Source organism: Carya illinoinensis, chromosome 13 (assembly GCF_018687715.1).
Source record: "Carya illinoinensis cultivar Pawnee chromosome 13, C.illinoinensisPawnee_v1, whole genome shotgun sequence".
Lineage (NCBI taxonomy): Eukaryota > Viridiplantae > Streptophyta > Magnoliopsida > Fagales > Juglandaceae > Carya > Carya illinoinensis.
In genome coordinates this window covers 22,064,789-22,088,733 of record NC_056764.1, presented here as the reverse complement: position 1 = coordinate 22,088,733, position 23,945 = coordinate 22,064,789, and the positions used below count along the sequence as shown (strand labels likewise).

Below are 23,945 nucleotides of genomic sequence, written 5' to 3'. Positions count from 1 at the left end.
GTTTTAATAAATTGGTTTTTGATGCAGGTTTATTTAGCAAGAATAAAGAGCTGGAAAATTTTAAAACCTCGGAAGGTTCACCATAAAACCAGGGAAGTTCCTTTATTTCTTCAATCCTTTTTACTTTCGCATCACAATGAGGACATTGTTTAGTTTAAGTTTGGGGGTGTAAACTCCTATAATTATTTGATCCTCTTGTTTTCTAAGTTTTGGGTTGTTGATGGGTTGTTTGATTCTTTTACCAAGCATGCATTGGAGTAAGATTGAATTCTCTATGACTCTGAAATTTGTGATTGAAGATGGTTTTGAGAAAAATTTTCAAAAATTTCTTTTATGTCAAGTGAAGTTCTGTGGGTACTTTCGTTTAAATCTTTGACCTTGAACACAATTGAGCACATAGTCGTTTTTCTCTTATTCCATTTTGCTTATGAAGAGAAGAAGTTGAATTAATTGAAAGAGGGAGGTTCGATTTTGCTTTGCTCTAGAATCCGTTGATGGGTCCTTGAGGCGAAATCCTAGTTGAGACCAAATATTAGAGAAATGATATAGGCATTTCTTTGGCATAACCAAAAAGCTTTCCCAGCCGTCCTAAATGTCATGCCATCATTACATGGTGTGTTTCCATAGTCAACCCCCTTGAGCCTTCATGAGCCTTTATTGATTCTTTAAACTACATAAACCATGCCCGCTCTAAGCCTGAAAAACAATGAATCTACCGTTGATAGTTTGAGAAAATACTTTGGTGGAGAGTTACATTTAAAAGAGAAAATTGGTTTCATGATGAAACGTATTATGTTTGCTCTATTCGATCAAAGAAAAAGAAGAAGAAGAAAGGAAGTGATATAAAAAAAAAAATAAAAAAAAATAAAAAAAAATAAAAGAGAGAAAAGAAAAGAAAAGAAAAAGAAGTCGCCAAGCGGAAAGTGAATTACCTCAAATTTTGTTAAGGGAAGTGTTGGTATTACATCAGTGATTACAGCAATAATAATGCCACAAGTATGAGCATATTGCCAAGAAAGAGCTATGATTTGAATCATGTCAGTTTCTCTTTTAATGTTCTTTTCACTAAGTATTTTCCCAGTTTGATTTAATTTCCCATATCCAGTTCTTTCTTAACCCTCACCCTGTGGCCTATCATTACAACCTTAATAAAGACCTTTTGATCTTTGATTTTGGTGTTGACTACATTAGTGGAGAGGATTTCTGAAAATTGGACTTATGGGGTTAAGTTTTAAGAGAATTCTTCTGATTTTGGTTGTTCTACTTTTATCTGAGTTTGCAGGTGGTTTGAGGTTAAATTGACTATATCACACACCCACTCAAGGTCTTAGCTTTAGGTTGAAGTAAACGCCTAACTCTTGCTTGACAAACTGCAAAATTTTTGATTGATTTTCTTGCTATCTTTGATGTTAAAAGAGTAAGATACTAGAGATGAAATCTAAATTCATAAAAGCTTGGTGAATGATGATACTTCTCTTTGGGGTCGAGTTGATATTGCCTAAACTATCATTTGTTTTTCTTTTTGTTTGAGGACAAACAAAGTTGTAAGTTTGGGGGTATTTGATGGCTTGCAAAATTTCATATTGCAGATTTTACAAGTTCGCTCGAGCGGAGGCTTTTGGCCGCTCGAGCGAATTCAGGCAGACTCAAACGCTCGACTGCCGCTCGACAAGGAGCTCGAGCAGGTTGCTGAAAAACGAAGATCGCTCGAGCGGAGACATTGGCCGCTCGAGCGAAATCAGGCAGAGTCGAATGCTCGATGTGCGCTCGATAGGACGCTCGAGCGAAATCAGGCAGAGTCGAACGCTCGACGCGCGCTCGACACCCCGCTCGAGCGAACATCGTATTTTGACAGATTTTAGGTTTTCCGCCGTGGGACCATATAAAAGGCCATTCTTCACTCTAGAGCCGCGGTTTTTGACTGGAGAACACTCTTTGGGAGAGAAAAACATAGCTAGAGGGATTCAAATCATTTGTTTTGGAGACGGAATTCCAATTTATTGCACGTACGTTGGATTCATACACGAGCATGGACGGGAGAAAGGCGTTGAATCGTTCTCTTGAGCTTTTGACGACCAGTTGAGGCTGCAAGGAGGATTTTTCAGTGTTTATTTTCTTCTTCCCATCTTCTCAGAACAATTATGGTGAATTCGTTTATGTTGAATTCCAATTCTAGTATGAGCTAAATTTTCTTCTTTCTAGGAAAACGATGTAACCTAATTCCGAACTATGCTTGTTTGTCCATGCTAATTTAATGCAATTCTCTCTTTGTTTATCTGATTTATTCTGAGTTTAATGCTTCTAATTAACTGGCCATTGATTAGATGATTATTAATCTTGTGATTTGCTATCGAAAGAGGGAATCATAGGGTAGATCTTGGATATTTCAGCATAGGTAAGTATAGAGATCGAAAGACTTGTATGAACCTGTGTAGTAATTAAATCATTGGTCTTATTGCGTTCTTGATTATTTAATTTGCATACTCTTGTGTGAATTGATAAACTAGAATCAATTCCAATTGACTATCGAAAGAGGCTTTTGGATGATTTAGAGATTTGCTAATAGACAAAAGAGGTTTAAGTTAAATTAGCTGGATGAGAAAAGCATAGTGAAGAATTATGGTGAAATCGATTTCCTAGAAGTTTTCTTCCCCATTGAATTTGATCTTTGAAAGTCAGTTTTATTTTCTTTGCTTATTTCTCTTTGAGTTGATCTAAGTTTTATTTGCAACTACAAAAACCTTAGCGATTCCTCTAGATAAAATTGAGATTAGCATAATTTTGGTATTTGGCAAGAGTAAGGTACCAATCCCTGAGGACGATACTCTTCTTACCACTTTATTATAAAACTACGATACTGTGCACTTGCAGTTTTGCACCGGTCAGCAATGAACCACAATTCTTAGCCTAATAAAACTACTTGACAAATTATATAACAATTGTAAAAAAAGTGAAAGAAAGTCATCAAAATCTTGTTACTTGTTCAAGCATCAATTGTGCCTTTACGTCTACAACTAATCTAAACTAAGAACAAAGAACTTCAATCTTTTCTAAATGTAAATTGAAATATCATCCAACAAGTTAATCATTGAAATCACATAATATTGAAGAAAATCCATCCCAAAACAGTTATAGGTTATTCATTGAATCCCAAGCTCAAAATCTAGCCTATCATGTCTAAATTAGTAAAATGCTCAAAAATGATAAATCCTAACATTTCAAATTATTGTATGAAAATAAATACAAAAGAATAAATAAAACAAGTCGAATGAAACAAATCTGGAAACCCAATCCGTAACGTCAAACGTAAAACTAAAGCAAGAAAAACAATTTAATCCAAACCAGCCAATAATCCCTTCTTCACTGTCTGTAAACCCAGGAAAAATAAATTCCCTAGCCGCCTGATTGAGCTGAAATATTGCATATTTTAGCTATTTAAAACCAATGTATTTTAAATTCTTCGTGACGCTATTATTGGTTTTAAATAGAAAAATGGTTAATAAGTATAAATACGAGTTGTGATTTTTAATTAATTGATATCAAGTTTATGCTTAATTTTATAACTATAATTTAATTGGACAATATTTCCTCACAAATATATTATATTTTTGATAATCTATTTTTTTTATTTTAATTTATTTTTGAGTGTTATTTTTATTTACTTATTTTCAGCTCAAATAAAATTCACATAGATCCAGTCGGAACTTTTGACCAAAAGTGCATATTAATTGAGAGGAATGAAGAGAAGGAAGGAAGAGGTGTACTTGGGCAGCTAAAAAAAAAGACGAAGACTTTTGGTAGTGACTTTCTTACTTGGTTGTTCATAGATGCATGCGGTGAAGAAAATGATTTGCAGTGGACAAATACATGCAATGTAAAAGTCAAGAACAGGTTTGGCAAAAGAAGAAGTGAAGGACAGCAGGAAATGGAGCTGGACGTATATGGAAAGAAAAAGTCTTCACGTCTTCACGTTTGGCGTCTTCTTGAGGCGGTTATTTAATTGGTTTTAATGTGTGGACGTAGGAGTGGAGAGAAGTCGGTTGGTGCAGCTAATTGATTGTTTGGCTTTTACGTTGATAGAGGACAGGAAATCGGTGCTTGATTGAATTAAAGAGAGAAGTCGGTGGGATTATTTCTTTATTTTCCAGGGGCTCTACATTTGAGTGGTGTGGCGTCTTGCGGGCTCCAGGAGGCGGCTAGCTGTAAAAAGTGGAGTGTGAACGTAAGCTTTAGAGCCAGCTAGCTGGGAGCTTCTCCAGTTTGAATTTTCGGTGGGATTAAGATGGTTTATCTAAGAGGGAGTCGGTGGGTTGAAAAGCTTTATGAGAGAGACGTAGACGTCTTGGAGGTCTTAGAACCTTTTGGCTATTTAAAGATTATTTTCCTTGCTATAAAAGGGGGATGGGATTAGAAGGATAGGAAGGACGTGGAAGTATTTGAGAAGCCAGGAGTTGAGAGATGCTGGGAGAGTATTGACATGGGGGGATTTTCTGGAGATGAAGGGAGTCGGTCAGTTGGGATTAGTTTGATTGGTTGGAATTAGTGTGATTTTTGTAGGAAGTCGGTGCAGGAGAGGTGTCATGTTGGTTCTTGAATTTTCTGGAGGTGGATAACATCTTGATTTTATTTTCTTTTTCTGCGGGACAGTAGAGAGGGGGAGAATTGAGGTAAGTCAGTTATTGAAGAGGAAAAGAAAGTAAGTCGGTCAGGTGATGTGGGTGGTGATTTATTGAGGGAAGAGGGAGTTTATTCGTTCAGTAGGTACGTGAGGAACGTTTGAGGGAGTGTTGGTGAATGGGAGTTTTTGCACAGCCCTGCTGGCTTCATTTCTATTTTCTGTAGTTCAATGATGGCGTGGATTTTGATTCTCTCGACATCGACTGGGTTCCAAATTTTATTGTTTCTAAATTGTTGCTTAGTATTTCTTGTGTTTTATTGTAGTTTTCTAATGGAGAATATTTATGTGATTTCTATAGCACTTATAATGAATATGTTTGGCTAAATTTTCATACTAAGGTTAAAGGTGAAGTTTAATGATTTAAATATTGTTTTCGGATCAACGTAAAATTTATTTTGTGAGCTTGATTGATTGAAGGATTTTATTATTGGATATTTTGATTATCTATATATTTATTTTGATTCATTGTGATTTTCGAATACAGTGAATGTTTGAGGAATCCCTGTGATATTCAAATAGATTTGTGAATGTTTTAATCATCAATTGTTCAACGCTCAATCATTAGCGACTATTTTTCTTGATCTTAAATGCTAAATCTTCCAATTAAACGAAATCATTATTCTAGTTTAATTGAAGTAAATCGATCGGAAATAATATCATAAATTATTAGACGGATCCTCGAAACCTTAGTCTTTCTCTATATCAATTCATTTTATCATTTTAGTTTGATTCAGTTATTTTATAAATCTTCATCTTAATAATTTTATTTTATATTCGATTGCACGTTTCTTTTTGTGATACCCCGTTTTTACGTGTATTTTCGTTGAAGGAGTTTTTTTAATTTAATTAATATATTGGTTATTTTATTTTAAATTATTGTATTTTAATTGGTTTTATTTTAGTCTGATGTGGCGTTTAATTTATTTTAGTCGTTTTATAGTTTTTATATTTGTTTTCGTCGGATCAGTTTTTAGACTCCGAAGGTGAGGATTGAATCTCATTTCTTTTCCCTCAACTTTTCTTTTTCTTTTCTCTTTTTTTTTTTTTTTTTTTTTTTTTTTTTTTTTTTTTTTTCTTTTCCTTTCCTTCTTTTCTTTTGTCTTCTTTTTTCTTCTTCTTTCTTCTTTCTCCCTGCGCGCTGCACCTCTCTCTCTCTTTCTCTTCGTCCCCGTCCAGCTCTTCAGTCCAGACTCGCCGCTCGCCGGCGACGTGGTCGGCACCGCCCCCACCGGTCGACTCCCCTCCGGCCGGCGCACCACCCCACCAAAAACCAGCCCCTCCCGTGCCGCCGTTAACCCCCTAGAGCCCATCTAAGCCACACGGCTTTTGGCCATTTCCGGCACCGTCGCTCTACCTCTGGTTACCATCTTTTCACCACTTCATCCCCTACCTCTTGCCGTCCTAACCCACCCATTTCCGGCCCCAATCTGTTGCCGGAGCAGCTCCCACAAGCTCAACTCCGATTTGCTCTTTTTTCGCTTCCACTGCCACCCACGGCCAAAACTCACTTCCATTAGTTTTATAAACATCTCTAGGCCATTCCCTATCAATTTCAAGTCTTGGTTTGTCGTCGTTTGAAAGTGGGTAATTTACAACCCACGGCCATAGTGTAAAATACACTGTTATGTTGTTTTTTCTCCGCCATTTGCAACGTCGTGATCTTTCAAAAAATACCTTATAGCGTTGTAAGTGACTCTGTCTCGAATGTGCTTCCAAGTGTAGAAGTGTCAAGTTGTATCAAAGATAAGTCCAGGATCGTATTCCACAGGGACAAAGGGTTATCAAAGCGCATATGAGATTTTTGAGTAACAAATGTGTCGATTATGAGAGATGAAAATAAAATTAAAATGCAATGCAAAAAAAATTGAAGTTGAAATTTGAGTTTCTAATCAAAAAGGCAAATTAACAAATACTTGGGTTGGGTGTGAGACTCTCTTTATTTCGAGTCCTAGAAAATTTTCTCGATTAACAATCCAATCAAGGCATTGATAAACGAAAGATAAAAAGGTTAAGCTCAAGTTTTTGTAATATTTTCCTAAGGGATTTTCTACTTTACTAGCCGAACACACATTAACAAACAACTGAGAGAATCCTTGATAATTTTCAAACTTTTGTTGTGCCTTACGTCAACAACAAATCAAGAGCAAGAGCTGTAATCTATTTTCAATTTAAATCCAACAACTTAGTGAAATCAACATTCAACCATAAAATATTGCATTAAACTAGAACCTAAAATAAATTAAATCTCATTCCACAACCCAAGTTTTTAAAATTAGCTACACATAATATTTCTAACAACAAAAAATAATCTAAGTAAACTTATATTAAAAATTAAAGAAAATACCAACATAAAATAAATCTTAAAATGTAAAATAGATGATCTATAAAATACCCAGCAATTCAAACGGTCAAAGCTCAAAGAAATAAAACAAATCAAAACTAAATAAATGAATAAAACTAAGAAAATTAAATGAAGCTTCACGCTGCCCAAAGGAAATGAAAAGAACAACAAGCCAAATCCACTAACAGACCAAATGAAATGAATCCTTAAATAAAAGTCTTATCTAATCCAAAGAAAAAGTAAAAGCAAGATGAAAAGTAGAGGTTGAAACAGCCGCCACAAGAAACGAAATAAAATAAAAACAAATAAAAACAAGAGAGAGTTCCACCGTCTGAAATGAAAAGAATATTGAAGAAAAATAAATGAATATCTGCCAACCAAGAACTTAAACGAACAAAAGACGCCGACTCAAATCTGTCCGTAAAACGTAAACCGGGTCTGAAAATGTAAGAAGGAAAAATAAACTAAAAACCCCACTCTGCTGTAGCCAAACGAAAACGAAGTGAAGTAAGAAAAAGAATAAAATGAAGCCGCCTCAGTCCAAACGGAAAGAAAACGAAGAACTACTGCTACCGCTGAATGAAAAGCTCTGTCTGGAAAAAAAGTAAAGCTATGAAAATAAAATTCAAGCAGCCGCCCACGGTCTGAAATGAAAGAAATACTCCCTAAAAAAATAAAACTCTGCACTATCTCCTCTGCTGCGCCGAAGGTCTCCAACGAAAACAGCGTGAAAGTAAGACAAAGCAAACTGACTCTTAAACGAGAAGAAAAGAAATAAAATTCTAGCTACTCTACCTAGTGCTCCGTCTGGAACCAAAAAGCAATTCACATGACAAAAGCTACTGAAAAACCAAACTGTCTGGAACGAAAAAAATAAAATAAGTAAAGTTGAGAAAAACAAATGATGAAGCCGCCCTCTCTCCTGCAACATGCTCCTGCTTTCCAACGAAATCCAGCGTGATCTCTTCTTTGAGTGAATCCAGCGTGATTGTCATGAGCTGCGCTGCTCTGCTGTAGCTTGCAACTTGCAGCCCCTTTTGCATTTGTTTATGACTTGTCAAAATGTCCTGCAGCGTATAAACATCATATGAAAAAAGTAAAATTAAAATATTTATTTTGATGTGAAACAATTGTGTTATAAATCCTTTTAAGCACAAAAAAATATTAAAATTTATCAATGGTCTCAAGTATCATGATATACTATATAATTAAGTACTTAAATCATTTTTGGTTAAACAATTTATTCACTTAAGTAACTTAATTATGTAGTTTTATCATTTCATCACACCCCCCAACTAGCTTTTTGTTAGACTCTAGCAAATAAAGCGAATGAATTCATGTAAAGGTGAAATTACCAACTTGAGAAAATCTGAGAATCACATGCCATGAAATAGACTTGTTGAGTTTAAGAACACTTGGAGATAGATTAATCTGAATTTTATATCAACTAAGAGATTTATACACAATTTAGTTAATCAACCAAGGGAATTACATGTAACAAAGCTTGCTTTCTTTCAAGTGCATGGAAATAGGGTTAGAATTCCAAGATTGACTACCAAGAGACATTAACAGTTTCAATCACAACAACCAATCTGAGAAAACTACATGGTCTTACTCTAATTCAAAACCATTGTAGTGTCGGCTTTCACGCTATTACACTTTGAAAGGCGCCTACTTTTTTTTTTGTAAGGACCCCGGTAATAGGCAGTCTTTTCCACTACACAGATGTAATTTATGTTTTTAGATTTCCTAGTAGGGGAATCGAACCTATGAATGTGCGCCTACCCACACTTTCACAAGTCAGCCCTTACCACTAGTCTACCTAAAGGATTTTTTTTTTTTGGATCCCTGGCTTGTCCCTTTTCTCATTTAATTCATTTCAGATTTCTTCCTAAGCCATTAGGATATGGTTCATTAGAGTCTCAAACAATTGAAGTGTAAATCAACCAGCAATGACTCAATGTAGTCTCTCTAGGCCTTCCGGATATGTGTTGTGTATGTTTTAGCAAAAATTTTAACATCTTTCCCTTGGTCTAACAACTAAATAAAATGGATAAGTCCCTCTTTTGACATATACTCATATTTGCACTACATTCCACATGTTCCATAACCTCAACAAATCTTTTTTTTTTTTTGAATCACTTTCCAGCGTGTAAACTTCAAGAATGAGGGATTTAATCTGCTTTCAACTCATTACTAACACTCCCCCAAAGTGGACCAAAATATGTCTAAGGCATGCAAACAGAGAAATAAATTTTCTTCCACCCCCCAACTAGATTGTAGCATTGTCCTCAATGAGAGTGTGCAAGTGTGTGGTGAAATGGAGAGTTCTCAACCCCTAGCTGAGAGCCTCATCTTTTGGTAAGCAAGTTTTCCTCTCTATATTTTTATAGGTGTCAGATGAATAAGTTAGTGAATTAGTGGAAGATTTTTCATGAAGAAAATGGTTGATTTTGTAAAGTTGTGTGAGATAAAATTTTCAATTATGATGCTTTTTGTTAAGTGATTAGTAGTTGAGTTTAAGTTTTATAAAAGTTAGATTTTATATGACTTGAAAGGAGAATACAATTTTTGCTTGAACTTTTAAATGAAATATACTACTTGGTTGTATGATTTTTGTTTTAAATTCATAGTATTGGAGCTTAGAATGCCATATAGAGTTAGTATATGCCTTGGTTGTATGATTACAATTTTTGTTTGGACTTGTAAATGGAGTATACTACTTGGTTGTATGACTTTTATTTAAAATTCATAGAATTGGAGCTTAGAATGCCATATAGAGTTAGTATATGCCTTGGTTAGTGTCTTAATGTTGAGTATGGTTGATTTGAGTTAAATCTTCGTAAGGGTTAAATTTTTATTAATGATATAATGCTTAGGCATTTGGATTAGGCTTATAAGTTTGTTCATGTGTTAGATTTGAAAAGGTAATCGTTGGAATTAAAGCATAAGCATGTTATATGATCAAGAGTATCCAAACATATGATTTCAGTTTAACCTTCAGTTGTGTGTATGGTTTCTTTTAAAATGTATTTCAGTTTACTTGTATATTGGAATTTTGTAGTTTCAAGAAGTGATTATGATCAAGTTTAGGTTATAACTTTTAGTAACTTTGATAATTCAAGCATTGACTACTCAATAAGAACAAGAATCATTTAGACCGCGTTTGGATGTTGAGCTGAACTCTTTATGGATAGTAGTGGGTTCAATAGGTGGAGTGAATTATGTGGGACCCATTTAAAATGAGTTTGATGTGTTTGGATATTAAAATGGGTTTAGTACTATTTATGGGACCCATATAAAGATGTGATGAGTTGAAAAATATTGTGGGTCTCATGCGTAAGAAGGTTTTGAATTGAGATGAATTTAGTAATTTTAGAGTTGAGTGTTTGGATGTTAGACTCCATTTAAAATTAAACTGAACTGAGTTGATATCAACTGAGTCTTGCAACCAAACGGGGCCAAAGTGACGTCATGGTTTGACGTTGGTTTTCTATGGTTGTATAAGTTATCATTTCTTCTGCAAAAATTTGGTCTTTTATGACTTGAAACATGTGAATGAATGGGCTATCAAGCTCCATTTTAGAAAATGATCAAAGGATAAATTTGGTTAAATGATTGCAAGTGTACGTTTATGATTAAAGTTCAAATGGCAAGATGTTTACACTTAAGGGTTTCAGTGTTGTCACAAATTTTTGAATATGATATATGAAAACAAAATTTGTAAGTTAGAAATAGATTTAGAATAGAAAATATGTGAGGTTTATGGAGTTTTGAGAATTTTGTGGTCGAAATGCAATTATGAAAACTTTAAGGGTCAAACTGCAAATTTCAAGAAAATTGAAGGGCTTGTTTGTAAATTTTTGTTTTTGGAAGTTTAGAAGTTTTGATAAGTTTTTATGGTGCATGAAATGGTCCCTAACCTTAGTGTGTATTTATTTCAGCTGTGAAAAATTTTCTGTGCTAAAAGCAATTAGTAAGTTAGCTTCTAACTTACTCACAGTTTATGTTAGTATGTTTAATGATAAATTTCATGTTAGAGATTAAGGTTATTATTTTGAGTTTCCATTAATATATGAAACCTTCATGTCATGTTATATTACCATCTCTCATGAAGCATGAGTTAAACATGTAAATTATATATATATATTTTTTTCACGAATCCAATGTTAAGATGAGGGATTATCCTAGTGGAATTCCTATGTCCACTATAGTGTGATTAAAGATAAGAGTAAAATCTCTTAAGTTGACTAAGAACAGTTCAATGGGCTTCAAATGGGACCAAAAGGTTTCCAGAGTGAAGTCATAACGAAATAAGATGTTTTTTTGGTGAAGGTAATTCGATCCGCCAAAATCTAAAGGGCACTCATGGTGAAGGCGTTACGATCTACCTAAGTATTTATTCCCTGTATGACATATTCACAACTAATCAAAGGACTTGTGATGTGGTGTGGTAAGTAGTAGGAGCACACGGTTTTATGGGGAACTGTGAGGCATTCACCCTTTGTAAGAATAAGAACAAAAATGAATAAAGTATGAACGCAAGCATGTCATGAAGTATGAAATTCCGATGATGATGTTTTATGAAAGTAAGCAAGAAATGAAATTTTGATGACAACAACATTATTATTTTTAAAAGCAAATTCATGTTATTCATGCATTCACTCCATGTTTGTTATTATGCATGCTTTGTAAACTGTTGGTGTGTTAGTAGTATAATTTATTGGGATTTGTACAAAACTCACTGTGGTAGTTCCAACTATAATCTTCACTCGAAATGGTAGAAGTTGTATCAGGTCGACATGAAGATGAACGAACAAGTTTGGATGAAATCGATTAGCAGAAACTAAATGAAGTTTTCATTTTGAAGTTTGTGTATGAGGAGTTCACTACTCCCAAACTGTATGTTAAGGTTTTTGAGTTGTATATATTTTATATTGGCTAGTTGCCTGTGCAACGTACTTCATGTTTAATGGTATAAAAAATATTTTAGGATTCTAGTTTATTCTGGTACATATTATAAGTTGAAATAATTTTTTCACAAATTATTGTATATTACTATATGCATGCTATGTGCATTGTATATTATCTGTTGTGAATGGAGATATGTAACCTTATGTTGTACGTCGCGACGCTTCAGTCTCTGTTAAATCTCAAGCGGAGGTTGGAGACATCGTAGTATTTAGAGCATTTTCTTTGGGAGATTTTTTGCATTTAAGTTCATATTATTATTGATTTCATGTTAAAAGGGTTCACACTAGGATATGAGGTGTGACATTAAGCAATCTAAATATGAATTTAACACAGATTAAAAAAAAAAGTTTAGACAACTCACATAGATTGCACAACTCAAGAGCTCTGACCTCCTTTGTTTGCAACCAAAGTTGAGGGCGGGTATGGTGGGACAAGAAGGCAAAAGAAAGGGAAGTGAAGATAAGGATGCAGTTAATTAGGTTCGGGGAGAAAATAAGAGGGAAAATGTAACGCCTTGATCCTGGAGGTTCAGATAATTAACTCTTATAATTTAACATCAACTCCAAAATCACAAGTATAAAATTCGAAAAAAATCCATAAAATATAATTGATTTGCTCAACCCAAGTATTAGTATTCTTTCATAGGGACAATAAAGAAATTCTCAATAAAATCAATTAGAAACTCCCCAAAGACTCGAAAACATCTCTAACTCCACATATCAAAATAACTGAAAATAAACAATTTATTAACTATGACTCTCAAATAAGTACTTGTACCATCGGGCACTTATTCCTCTACGATCATCAAATCTCTCTAACCCTGCCTACTCTTACTCTCCAGCAGAACCATCAAGATTATCTGAAAAATATTTGGAGATAAGGAGTAAGTTATTAACAACTTAATAAGTAAAAAACATATATTAGTGTGCAAACAAGAGCATTTACAAAGTTCAAAGTGCAGAATCAGAACATATTATTAAAAATATCAGAGCGAAAATTTTAGAAAATATTTTTATTCAAATTTCCTTTGGCACAGCATAACTAAAATATCACATCAAACCAGAATTCCATATTTAACCCCCGTGATAGGATTGTGCAAACCCTGGCGGCCGATCAAGCAGAAACAGAATGTGAATCTTCCTCTTATCATTCTCGGAGCCCCGATTGTGCACACATAAAAGACCATGCAGAAAACCACATTGTTTCCAAAGTTGGTGCACTGGAAATAAAAAAGTTGGTACCAACCTGAACAAAGGCCACAATTTTATACCCGTGGTAAGGTCAGAACAGAATAGAAATAGAAACAGAATGTTATGCCAGAGGTTTTTAGAAATCACATCATATTAAATCAGAGTATAGAACATCTTGAGAACATAACACAATCAGATCACAAAAATATAATTTATGCACAAAAATTTTAGACTCGCTCTCTTTTGCATAGTACAAAAATAAAATGTCAAAATAACTCATGTCTACACCAATCATGCCATAAAATACTTTATTCTTATACATAATTTCATGAGTAGTACAAAATAAATAACTGAGGTTGTTTCAAAATGATTTTCATAACAAAAATGCATATTTTTTCAAAATTAGCCTCAGTTCATTTTTTTTTATGCAAAGTCTAGCATAGGAACCCTTCTGAACTTCTTAACTTTCAGAATTTCTTCATAGCAGTACTAAACAAAAATCAATCGTCACCTATAAAATAGTCACGTACTCCCATAAATTTTCAATTGAACACGTATTTCAATGCTTAAACCTGAAATACTACGAAACCTAATATTTCCAAAAAACAATCCACAACTCTTATAACCCTAAAATATAATCACTTCCCAAATTACCTCAATATCAAATAACACTTCCGACTTACACACTAATTCTAAAATTTTTATTAATAAAATTAAATTAAATTAAACTTTTGTAGCAATATAAAACGAAACTAGGCCCAGTTTAAAAGAATATAAATTACAAATTTTCTAAAATCGTTGAGGCTCATGGTACAATTCACGTCAAAAAATAAAATTATGCTTTGGCTTATAACTCAAGGGTAAAATTGTAATATCCTAGATATAATCCTTCCCTAACCTTATGTAAAGAGCCACACACCTTTATTTTCCCTTTGTTTGCAGAGAGGACCCAGGTTGTGCAATGGAGGACCAATGGGGCTGAGCGGAGATCGACGTTGGTGAGCTCGACTGGGCAGTGATGTTATTTGCGGTTGAGACAACCGGTGTGGAGGAGCTGCTGTATGTGGACTGCTCTATTTTTGGTTGCTAAAACAGGGGACAACAGTTGGATTTTCCATGAGATGGGTGGCTCTCGGTGGGGCTAACGGTGGCTGGGACGCACGTGGGGGTTGGATTTCTAACATAGCAACACCATGGACGTGCCACCAGTCGTTGCGCACAAGCCTTGCTAGTGGCAGCAGAGTGGAGGTCTCGATTTGACCTTCTTTGATGAGGAGAATGAGCGGCGGCAACTTTAGTCTAAAAGTTGAAGGTGAAAACTATGCACATGAGATTGAGGACTAACCGTACGTGTATATATAGAGGAATGGATGACCAAAAGAAAACCTTAGATATGAGAGAGTGGTAAGCATGTAGTGAGTAAACGGACGTGAACGTGCAGAACGTGAAGTCTGAAATTATTTTCACAGGCTAGGGCTTTGTGACCCGAAAATATTGGGCCCACATCTTGGATCTTGTATGGGGTTAATGCATGGACTTTTTGTCTCAATTTTTGTCCCATAAGTTTTTTGAGTGAATATCCACTTGGTCTATTAAAGAATTTTAAACCTAATTATCAAACTTATTGAAAAATTATATTCCGCCAAAAATATCTTAGACCCGTGCTCTCTTCTAAAAATTTTACTTAAAATACCAAATGGGCTTTTCATACCTATAAATCTAAAAATTTTACACAGCGGGCTTGGCTGGCTCAGGTGTTATAGAAAAGTTGGTCAAATCAATAAGTACTATTGGACACTTGTCATGATTCTAGGTTGGGGGCTTGCTTCTTTCGCTAATCTCAGCCTCCCATTTGGCTGTTCAAGAGGGGCTATTGGGTGCCATGCCACATGGCTGCCACGTCAGTCCCATTTTAAATAAAATTTACATGTTTTAATTAGGATTAATTCATTTTAAGCCGGCTTACCCGACTATGTTCTTGTTTTCTCTTGGTTAACACAGCTAACCATCCGAGCATAAAGTTTAAGAGTAGTCCTAAAGCTTCAGCATGCTTGCATCACACTGTTAACTGTCCAGACATTCATCTTGGCATCAAACAAAGCCTCTATTTCCCTACCTTGTGTCCATTGTATGAGAAGGATTTTTCTCAACGATTTTTCTCACAAGCACTAACTAACGTATAACTTTCTAAATCTTGTGGCTGGACAAGTTTATAGAAAGGAGGAGGAAAATAAATTAGTTACTCACTATCTTCAACTTAGAGACCAATAAATTAATAATCATCAGACACCACAAGATGGTCCTAGAAAATTAATGATCTAAAACGAAAATAAAGTTTTACATCAGAATTTACAACTTTTCATTCCTTCACTTCGTCACCAATTTCCATAAGTTAAGAGCAATGACAATAGACAGAAGGGGGCAGGAGGGAATTCAGAAAGTAAGAAATAAAAGGAATAATGAAATCAAGGATTTGGATGAAAGAGAGAAGCTAGGACAAATCTTACAGATTGGAAATCGAGAAAAGCAAATAAAAAAACCTCAGAACAATGCCAGAGAGAGGGGAAAAAAAATTCTGAACAAGCTCAAAGCCGTTTAGAATATCCAGAACCTCCACATTTCTTGCAAAATATGAGTCCTACAGGGAGAAAATTAACGTTAAGTGTGAGAAGAAAGGCTAAGAGAAGTTTATATTAAATGAGATGAAACAAATAAGCAACAATTACGAGCTTAAAAATTTGAGATTAATGCACCATCTTGTTTGTCACTAAAAACTAATAGAATAGCTGCATGATTTTCTACTCCAATGACACATGAAAATAGGTCATTCCATGGAGTTTCACATTGCATCTGAATGCATGGTTTGATCATTTAAAACTGAAGGCTATATACCAATATGTAGAACGATGTTCCAATAAAATCCTTGAATGGTTTGAGACACTTGATAACAAAGACTTCATCAAAATTCTTAATTAGCATACTCAAGTAACCCATTCAACCTTATACAGAACCCAAGTGGGGAAATTAACTAATATTTGATTTTAAAAAACAAATCATTTAATCTATTTCAGACGTATCCGAACATCATAAATATTTACCTGCACCTTTGCACACCTTACAATCAACCAAACCCATCTCTTGCTTCATCTTACCATTGTTACAGAAGACACATTTGGTGCCACCTGCCCATCAAAAAGCACACTTTTACAAACATGCTATTTTCCTTGAACATCAAATACAAAATTTATGGGTCACTGTAAATTTCATAGTTCACTACAAGCAGAAAGGAGACAATAAGAGGAAGCATTATAGACAATTGACGAACAAAGTGAAATTTTTCAACAACCAAAACATGAAGAAAATTATAGAACAGAAGACCATAAAAAACTGTTTTGATGAACATCATTTATTTAGGGTTGGTGAGAATGCACATTTATACAATAACAAAGCAATAATCAACAAAGTAAAGCATGGTAATCCACTGTATGCTCTCCAAACTGCTCATAAATCCATCGTTATAATTCATTATGCTTGGAACTATCCAATTTCTGGATGTCCAGCATTAGTTTAACAGGGAGAAAAAGAAACTAAAATGATCATTGGCTGTAAGAGTAAACAACAGAACACTGGGCAAAAAAGAAATTAAAAAGAAAACAAATTCCCACAAAATGACATTTTAAATGATGATGTATGTACAGCCTAAAGAAATAATAACTCATGAGGTATGCAGCCAAGGTCTATTATGCTTAATTTTCTTTTACAGTCAAGTCAGATTGGTAGTTTAGTAATCCCTAATTCTAGCAAGTTTTTTTCTTTTGACAGATTTATTGATGTCAGTAGGCATAGCTACACTGGATGCATACAAGAGATAAGTTCTAGCATGTTTGCAGTTAAGTACATTGAGTGATTCCTAGACCATAAAAGAAGGAACACAAGAAAGTACCTTGAAAATAAATTGCAGAATATTTCACAAAACTAAAATTATTTTTTCTTTTCTATGTCAAATGGCTACAATTAATAGAGTTAAAAATTGCACAAATGTATTAATAATATGCGGTTCCCAAAGAGAGTTCAGATTATTGTGCTACAGAAAAATATGCCAGAGCTAATTAGCCTCACCGTAAGGTTGCTATGCCTAGATGGTAGACAACTACTAATGTCCAATCAGTGGTCCATGTCACATTAATTTCAGTGAGTTCTCTTCAGCAACACAGTAGGGCTGCATGTGAAATCATCTTGTATCACATTGGCAACTTTGTGATCATTATCCCATCTTGTGCCTTACCAGGCATAATGTTTTCTTTCTTCCTTAAATAACAAACTTCCGGTGCTCTTTATACCTCTCAAATGCACAGATTCACACACATCAAGACCTTATAATATTACCTTCAAGAAAACGTCACAGAATCCCCTTGGAAGTTCAAGTGATTATTAAAGTATGATCTCATCATACATTGCTATCAACATGATGGAACTCAACAAAGTGTGCTTCCTTTTTCCAAGTGAAGTCATTATCGTTTAGATTTTTTTGCTAAAGCGTATTAGAAGGAAATGGATTTACCTCCACAGACTAGAATAAGATGCTGATACAATACAGATGATAGATTAGTACTTCCTCTGATTTAGCTAATTGACTGGATTTTTTTAGGCACCTTTTGAAGTCATACACAGTCAGTGGGATTCAATCCCCGGATCCATACAGCCTTACCCCAACTGCCCCCATGGGACGGTGAGAAGTTCCATCAGACCAATGGCCAAGTGGAAGATAATTGACTGGCCTAATAAAGTCCATACTTCCAGTTTTCCAGTAAGCACATTTTTCCAGTGATTATTTAGACCAGATTTACAAACTTTCTAGGCATTTAGAGACCAGAGACTAAATTAATACCTTTAAGTAGAAGCATTGTCTAAGCCATGTACGCTAAACCCACTACAAAATTGTTTCAACGACAGAGTAAGTCCAACAAGACCACCTCTTTCTTTGTTAAATTCTGGTCATTGTCTAAAACATGGACATGATTGTGGAAAGCAAGATGTGCAAAGCTTCCACCAGAACAGATGGTGGGTATCTTTCTCACAAGTATTTTGGATCCGTCCTAGAAGGTTTTCTGGATCGCCCATACGTTCCACAAGAATGAATGCAATATGTTGAGTATATATCCGCTCGAGGTGACTATATCCGAACCACCACCAATTATTAATGTCCAAAGGTACAATTAGTACGAAAGACAGAGACCGCAGAGTGGCAAAAACACACTGAAATACATATTAAACCATAGAGTGAGAGACAACAGCACCTTGCAGACATGTCCAGTTAATTGGAAATCAACATTGATCACTTCTTTCAAAAATCCATGTCTAAAGAAGACTAAGTACAGAAGAGTAATTACCATTGCCAGCACACCGCTCACACGGCACAGGATCTCCCTGCGAAGAAAAAAGGACCCAACAATAAATCATCAGCCCCATGATATTCAAGAACTTAAACCGCGAAATTTTCACACCATAGGCCTTTCATTTCGTCCGATACATTCTTTGAAATAATGTTCTTTTTACTCAAAGAAAATATGTATTTATGTATTCCTAGATGTGTGTCTGTCAGCATTTGCACATATGTAGCCAGCGTAAGAGATTTGTTTTGGGAAAATATCAAGTTTCCCCCGAAACAAACAAAACCCAGAATTGCAGTGAAATTAAAGGAGCAGAAACTGTCACCTTGAGACCAAGAAAAAGAGAAAGAGCAATGGCGGCCAAGACACTGATAGTGGCAAGAAATGTTTGGGTATCCAATGGGCTATCGAAGCCGCTGAAGAGCAGAAAGGGGTGGACGAAGATCCTTGATGGTGGAATGGCTCTGCGTAATCTAGACGAGCAGCGTGACTGGGCGAGGATTTCTGGTTTAGCTGGGGATTGCTGTGGAAGAGAATGAGTGGTTGTAAGAGATGTCGTTGAAGCAGACGAAGAACAACAAGAGAGAGAAGATAGTGGGTGGAGAGAGCATGAGAGTGTCGCCATGGATAGAACAGAAGAAAGATTCTGTGGCGCTTAGCTTTGTTTTCTGTATTTTCTATTTTGGTTCTCATAATTTCTTTTCCTTTCTTTTCTTTTATTCAGATAATTTCATTTTAGATCCCAAACATCTTCCAAGCACTAAAATAATTTTTATAATTTATTTTACTTCAAATTTTTTTTATAATTTTTTTAAAAATCATCTGGTCATTTGCCTTATATGTTGTGCAAACACAGAAAAATTAAAAATAAAGAATAAAATCTTAACAAAACCTTTAGTTCCATGTATATTTTGAATGAGCCTATTATTTTTACAAATATAATAAAATTATATTTCTAACTTTTTTTCAATTCCAAATATATTTCAAAAAAAGCTATCCAACCTCCGGTTTTCCAAATACACGCCACACTCTTAACGTGGCAAACCCGGTCCGGAGCCACATCATGGCTTAACCCACCCGATTTCAAATCATTCACCCCCTTCTCACTCGAGCTTCATTCTCCCTCAGACCTCCTCCCTCTCACGATGCCCTCCTTCTTCTCTTTCTGTCCTCTCTTTTTTTCAACTCTTCCCTCTCACTCGACTCTCATTTTTCTTCTCTCTCACCCCTTCTTTCTCACCCCGACGCAGTCTCGAACCCTAGAAAAACTCATCTCATACATGAACCACTAACTCGAACCAGATCTCTCACCCATTCTCTTCTCTCTCACCCCTTCTCTCCTTCAGCCCCAAGCTGGAGGACCGATTCGTCCTGAAGGTACCTTTTTTTTTTCCAATTCGTTTTAAATGTCTCCACTGTACGTCGACATAGGATCCCATATCTTACGTAAAAATTGTCTAGTTTGAATCATTGAAATGGCTATGTCTGCGAGTTTGTTTGCTTTTGTATACAATGGATTAACTTGATGAAGGGAAAAAATGTTTTTATATTTTTTACTTTTTTTCCCATTTTGTGTTTTTTTTTTTTTTGGGAATTCATTTTGGTATTGAAATTCATGTTGATTTTTTTCCTGTAATTTTTCTATTTCCTGGGTGTTGTGTTGCTTTTTGTGGATATTAATTTTGCATTTCTGGAAGTAAGGTTGGCAAGATTTTTAGACTATTTTTTGGCCTTGCCAATATTTTGTGTTGTGATTTTCGGAGTTTGCAATATTTTTGGAGTTGAAATTTAGACCCAATATTTCTAAGATTATTCATGTCTACAACTACAGGTGAGGCAGGTGACAAATGGAGCATAGCCTATGAATTATTTGTTTCTTGTTTTCTAGAAAACAAATTAGTTTTCGTCTGAATCGTAGTGTTGTTGTAAAGTGGAGGTCATTCCCTTTGTCATTAAAGATGGTGGCATCTGAGATTCTTCCAACTAGAATCCCTTGTATTTTTATTGGCTTGTTCTAAAGTGGAGGTCATTCCCTTGTATGTTATTATTGTGGACGACCTTCAAGTTTCTACCCATGAGTTTGTTTGGTTTACTATTGCCTTTTGGGGTATAGATTTTGGGCGCTGCTACATACAGTCCCCTAAAGGGGACTGTATTGCAGTCCCAACATGGGAAATGACCATACTATCCTCACTTTGTGATCTGTTGTACGTCGTTTTCCTCTCCCCTCTGCGTGACTCTAGACCCATTTGTTGAAGGCAGTACACCATTGACGGAACCACCACCTGCTCCACCATCGTTTGCCGATAACTTCCTTGATAAAAATGTAGTTTCCTGCTGTTTTAGTGTTTTACATCGTAATTATTTGTCATTCTTGTGATGTTTTTTACTAACATAAACTCTCAACATCTTTTTTCTTCTTCTTCTTCCTCCTAGTCGAGAACAAAGTACTCATTCTTCTCCACAGGCCTAAACATATAGAACATCACCAAATAGAACGCGAAGCTAGCAATATCCTCGACCGCATTACTCACCCACTAATACTTATACGCCGCAATCGTCCTCAACACAAACACCACAATTAAAAAGGGCTTTAAGAAGGACCAACCAGTCCCGATCAAAATAATGACAGTGAAAAGCAGGACCACCCCTATGAATTGGAAGATATAGAACAACATGTCCCAACCGTGCGGCTTGCCCGTGACCTTCACGTAATGCTTCTCCTTGGCGTCGCAGATCAGATTGAGAGCCTTCATGAGCAGCAACCCTGCCATGAGGAGATGGATCCGGTGGATGGAGCGCTTGTTGGTGTAACAGAGGTGGATCCAGAAGGCTAAGAAGGCAAAATAGGCAAGGGAGAAGAGGAAGAAGAGGGTGGGGAGGTGGGTGAGGCCGGCTGAGAGGTAGTCCTGGGAGTTGTCAAGGTCGAGGTTGTAGACCTTGGTGCGCACGTCCATGGAGAAGGAGGACCCCGCTGTTCAATTGGCGAAGAAGAGGGAGTACTCGTCGGGGGAGGAGATAGGGTAGGATTGGTTGAAGGAAGATACGGGAGGGGGGGAGAGCTCTCGGAAGGTGAAGAGTAGGCGAGTGTAGTGGGAGTCGAGGATGCAGAGCTGGGGGTTCTGACGGATCTCGAGGAGGACCTGGAGAAGGGACTCGTTGAAGAGGAGGAAGAAGCCGAGGCGAGAAGGGTCGGGATGGGAGAGGGAGGGAGAGGGGGAGACGAATACGGAGGAGACGACATCCTCCTGGGCAGTGATAAATCTGAAGAAGGAACGGCGAATCTGGAATGGATGCCTCGTTCGTGTGTTGTCTTTCTTGCATTGAAACAGTGCGTTTCATTTAATCTAAATGAAACGCATCGTTTCATTTAAGGCTTGCAATCCAGTCCCGTATACGGGGCTTGCAACCAGAATTATTCATAGATTTTTTGGTTTTTCCAATAAATGTAATACAAGATACTTCAATGTTTTTAATCTTTTTAACTTCCTCTCAAGTTCTTATATTTTTTAGTGTGTTGGTTTAGTAAAATCTGAACTCCTGAAGCTTAAGCTTTTTGTTGATATCTGAATAGATTATGATAAGATCAAGCTCCTTAGGAATAAATTTTCCTGGAGTAAAAAATATTTTTTTGATTGAGAACTATCAGGTTAAGTTCTTATATTTGTTAGTGTTTTGGTTTAGTAAGATCTGAACTCCTGAAGCTTAAGCTTTTTGTTGATATCTAAGTAGATTATGATCAGATCAAGCTCCTCAGGAATAAATTTTCTTGGAGTAAAAAATATTTTTTTAATTGAGAACTATCAGATTAAATTCTTGAAAGGATGACTACTGTCTTGAATATGCTACTTTTGTATTACACGCCATTTTCTTGTATGCAGATGGAGGCATTTAATTCCTCCATGCTTTCTATTGCTATCCTGCATCGTTATCTCTTTGTACTAAGGGCATTTTACAAGTTCATTTTGCAGTAGCATTTCATATAATAGTTAGTGAGGTCTGTTTATTTTTTAAGTAATTAAGAAGTTTTATTCGTAAGCTTAGTGAAGTCTGTTTTTTATTATACAAGCATAGTACTAATTTGATACCAATAGGACCTTCTGCTCATAGAAGTCAATTTTTAGCATACCAAAACTCAATGCGCCAAATTTATGGGCATTTGATGTATATTTTTGTGGACAACCTTGTTATAATAGGGACTCCAACAAACCTATTACACTGCTGCCCCATTCTGTATTGATTTAGCTTTCTATTGCTAAAGCAGGAAACATCGTCTATATTTTATCTAAATTTTTCATGATATTGTTGCTATTCAGTTCTATATAACTTTTTTTTTTTGTATGCTAAAGCAGGAATGGAAGTAAGGTTGGCTCAGTACTTATTTATGATAAGTCATGCTTTGATTCCCAGAATGCAATACAATTAACTTCTTGGTAGCATTTTAACATGCATCTACAACTGTTTTTAATAGGAATCGGGACTTTGGATAGATTTTTACTTGTTTTGTTTAAAAAATAATATCAAACTGATGTGAACAATAGATGCACCCAGATTTTTTCTTCCCATACCCATAGTCAGTCTGCAAATTGTTAGTTACTTGCTTCGTGGTTTATATGATGCTTCAGTGGTTTAAATGATGTTTTATATTCTGCTCCTACCTTGTAATAATTCTAAAAATGAATTGTGCACTTAATAATTCAGTTTTGCACTTAAAGTACTCCTTGCGTTCGATATTGCTTAATATTTTCTGGGGATCATTTATCAATTATCATGTAGATCAACTATGGCATCAAGTCAATCATCATCCTTTGTAGTTAATGATCTTAAAATTGAATCACTAAATTGTTGGTGTGGTGTGAAATTGCCATTAAAAATCTCTCACACCCACAAAAATCCTGGAAGGAAATTTTATGCTTGTCCAAATTATTACACAGTAATTAACCTCCCCTTTTTTTTGGATTGCTTTTGAATGCATGTACAAAAATAACCTGTGAAGTTGCTTGAAATTCTTGAATTGTCCACAGGGAGAACCAAGATTTCAATTCTTCATTTGGGAAGATGTATTTCAATTAGTAGTACGTGAGAATGTAAACAAGACAAGAGAAAATAAACTTTGGAAAAGGGAAGATGCTTTATTGTTGCGTGAATATGAAGCTCAAAAAGAAAAGGATAAACTATTGGAGAGAGAGCATATGCTTAACAAGCAAGAGGGCGAACTGGGAAGAAAGATAGTAGAGAATAGGATTAGTCGTATTTTGTTGTCTATTTTGGATTGTCTCTCTTGTAATAGGTTGGTTCTAAATGTTGATGTATCATGTTAGTTGTAGATGTAAATAACTTTATCTTATCCTAACATGTATAATTATGACACC

The 23,945-nt window shown here is 35.5% G+C and overlaps 1 protein-coding gene across 1 annotated transcript; it reads right to left on the bottom strand.

Moving 5' to 3' along the window:
- Window positions 1–15,480: 15,480 nt before the first annotated feature.
- Window positions 15,481–19,273, bottom strand: LOC122292970 (protein BUNDLE SHEATH DEFECTIVE 2, chloroplastic). The gene is made up of 4 exons (XM_043101558.1): window positions 18,899–19,273; window positions 18,574–18,610; window positions 16,282–16,365; window positions 15,481–15,821 (listed from the first exon to the last, which is right to left on the bottom strand). Exons 1-4 carry the CDS (start codon window positions 19,196–19,198, stop codon window positions 15,769–15,771), a joined length of 474 nt encoding a protein of 157 aa, XP_042957492.1. The 5' UTR covers window positions 19,199–19,273; the 3' UTR covers window positions 15,481–15,768.
- Between the last annotated feature and the right edge of the window lie 4,672 nt (window positions 19,274–23,945).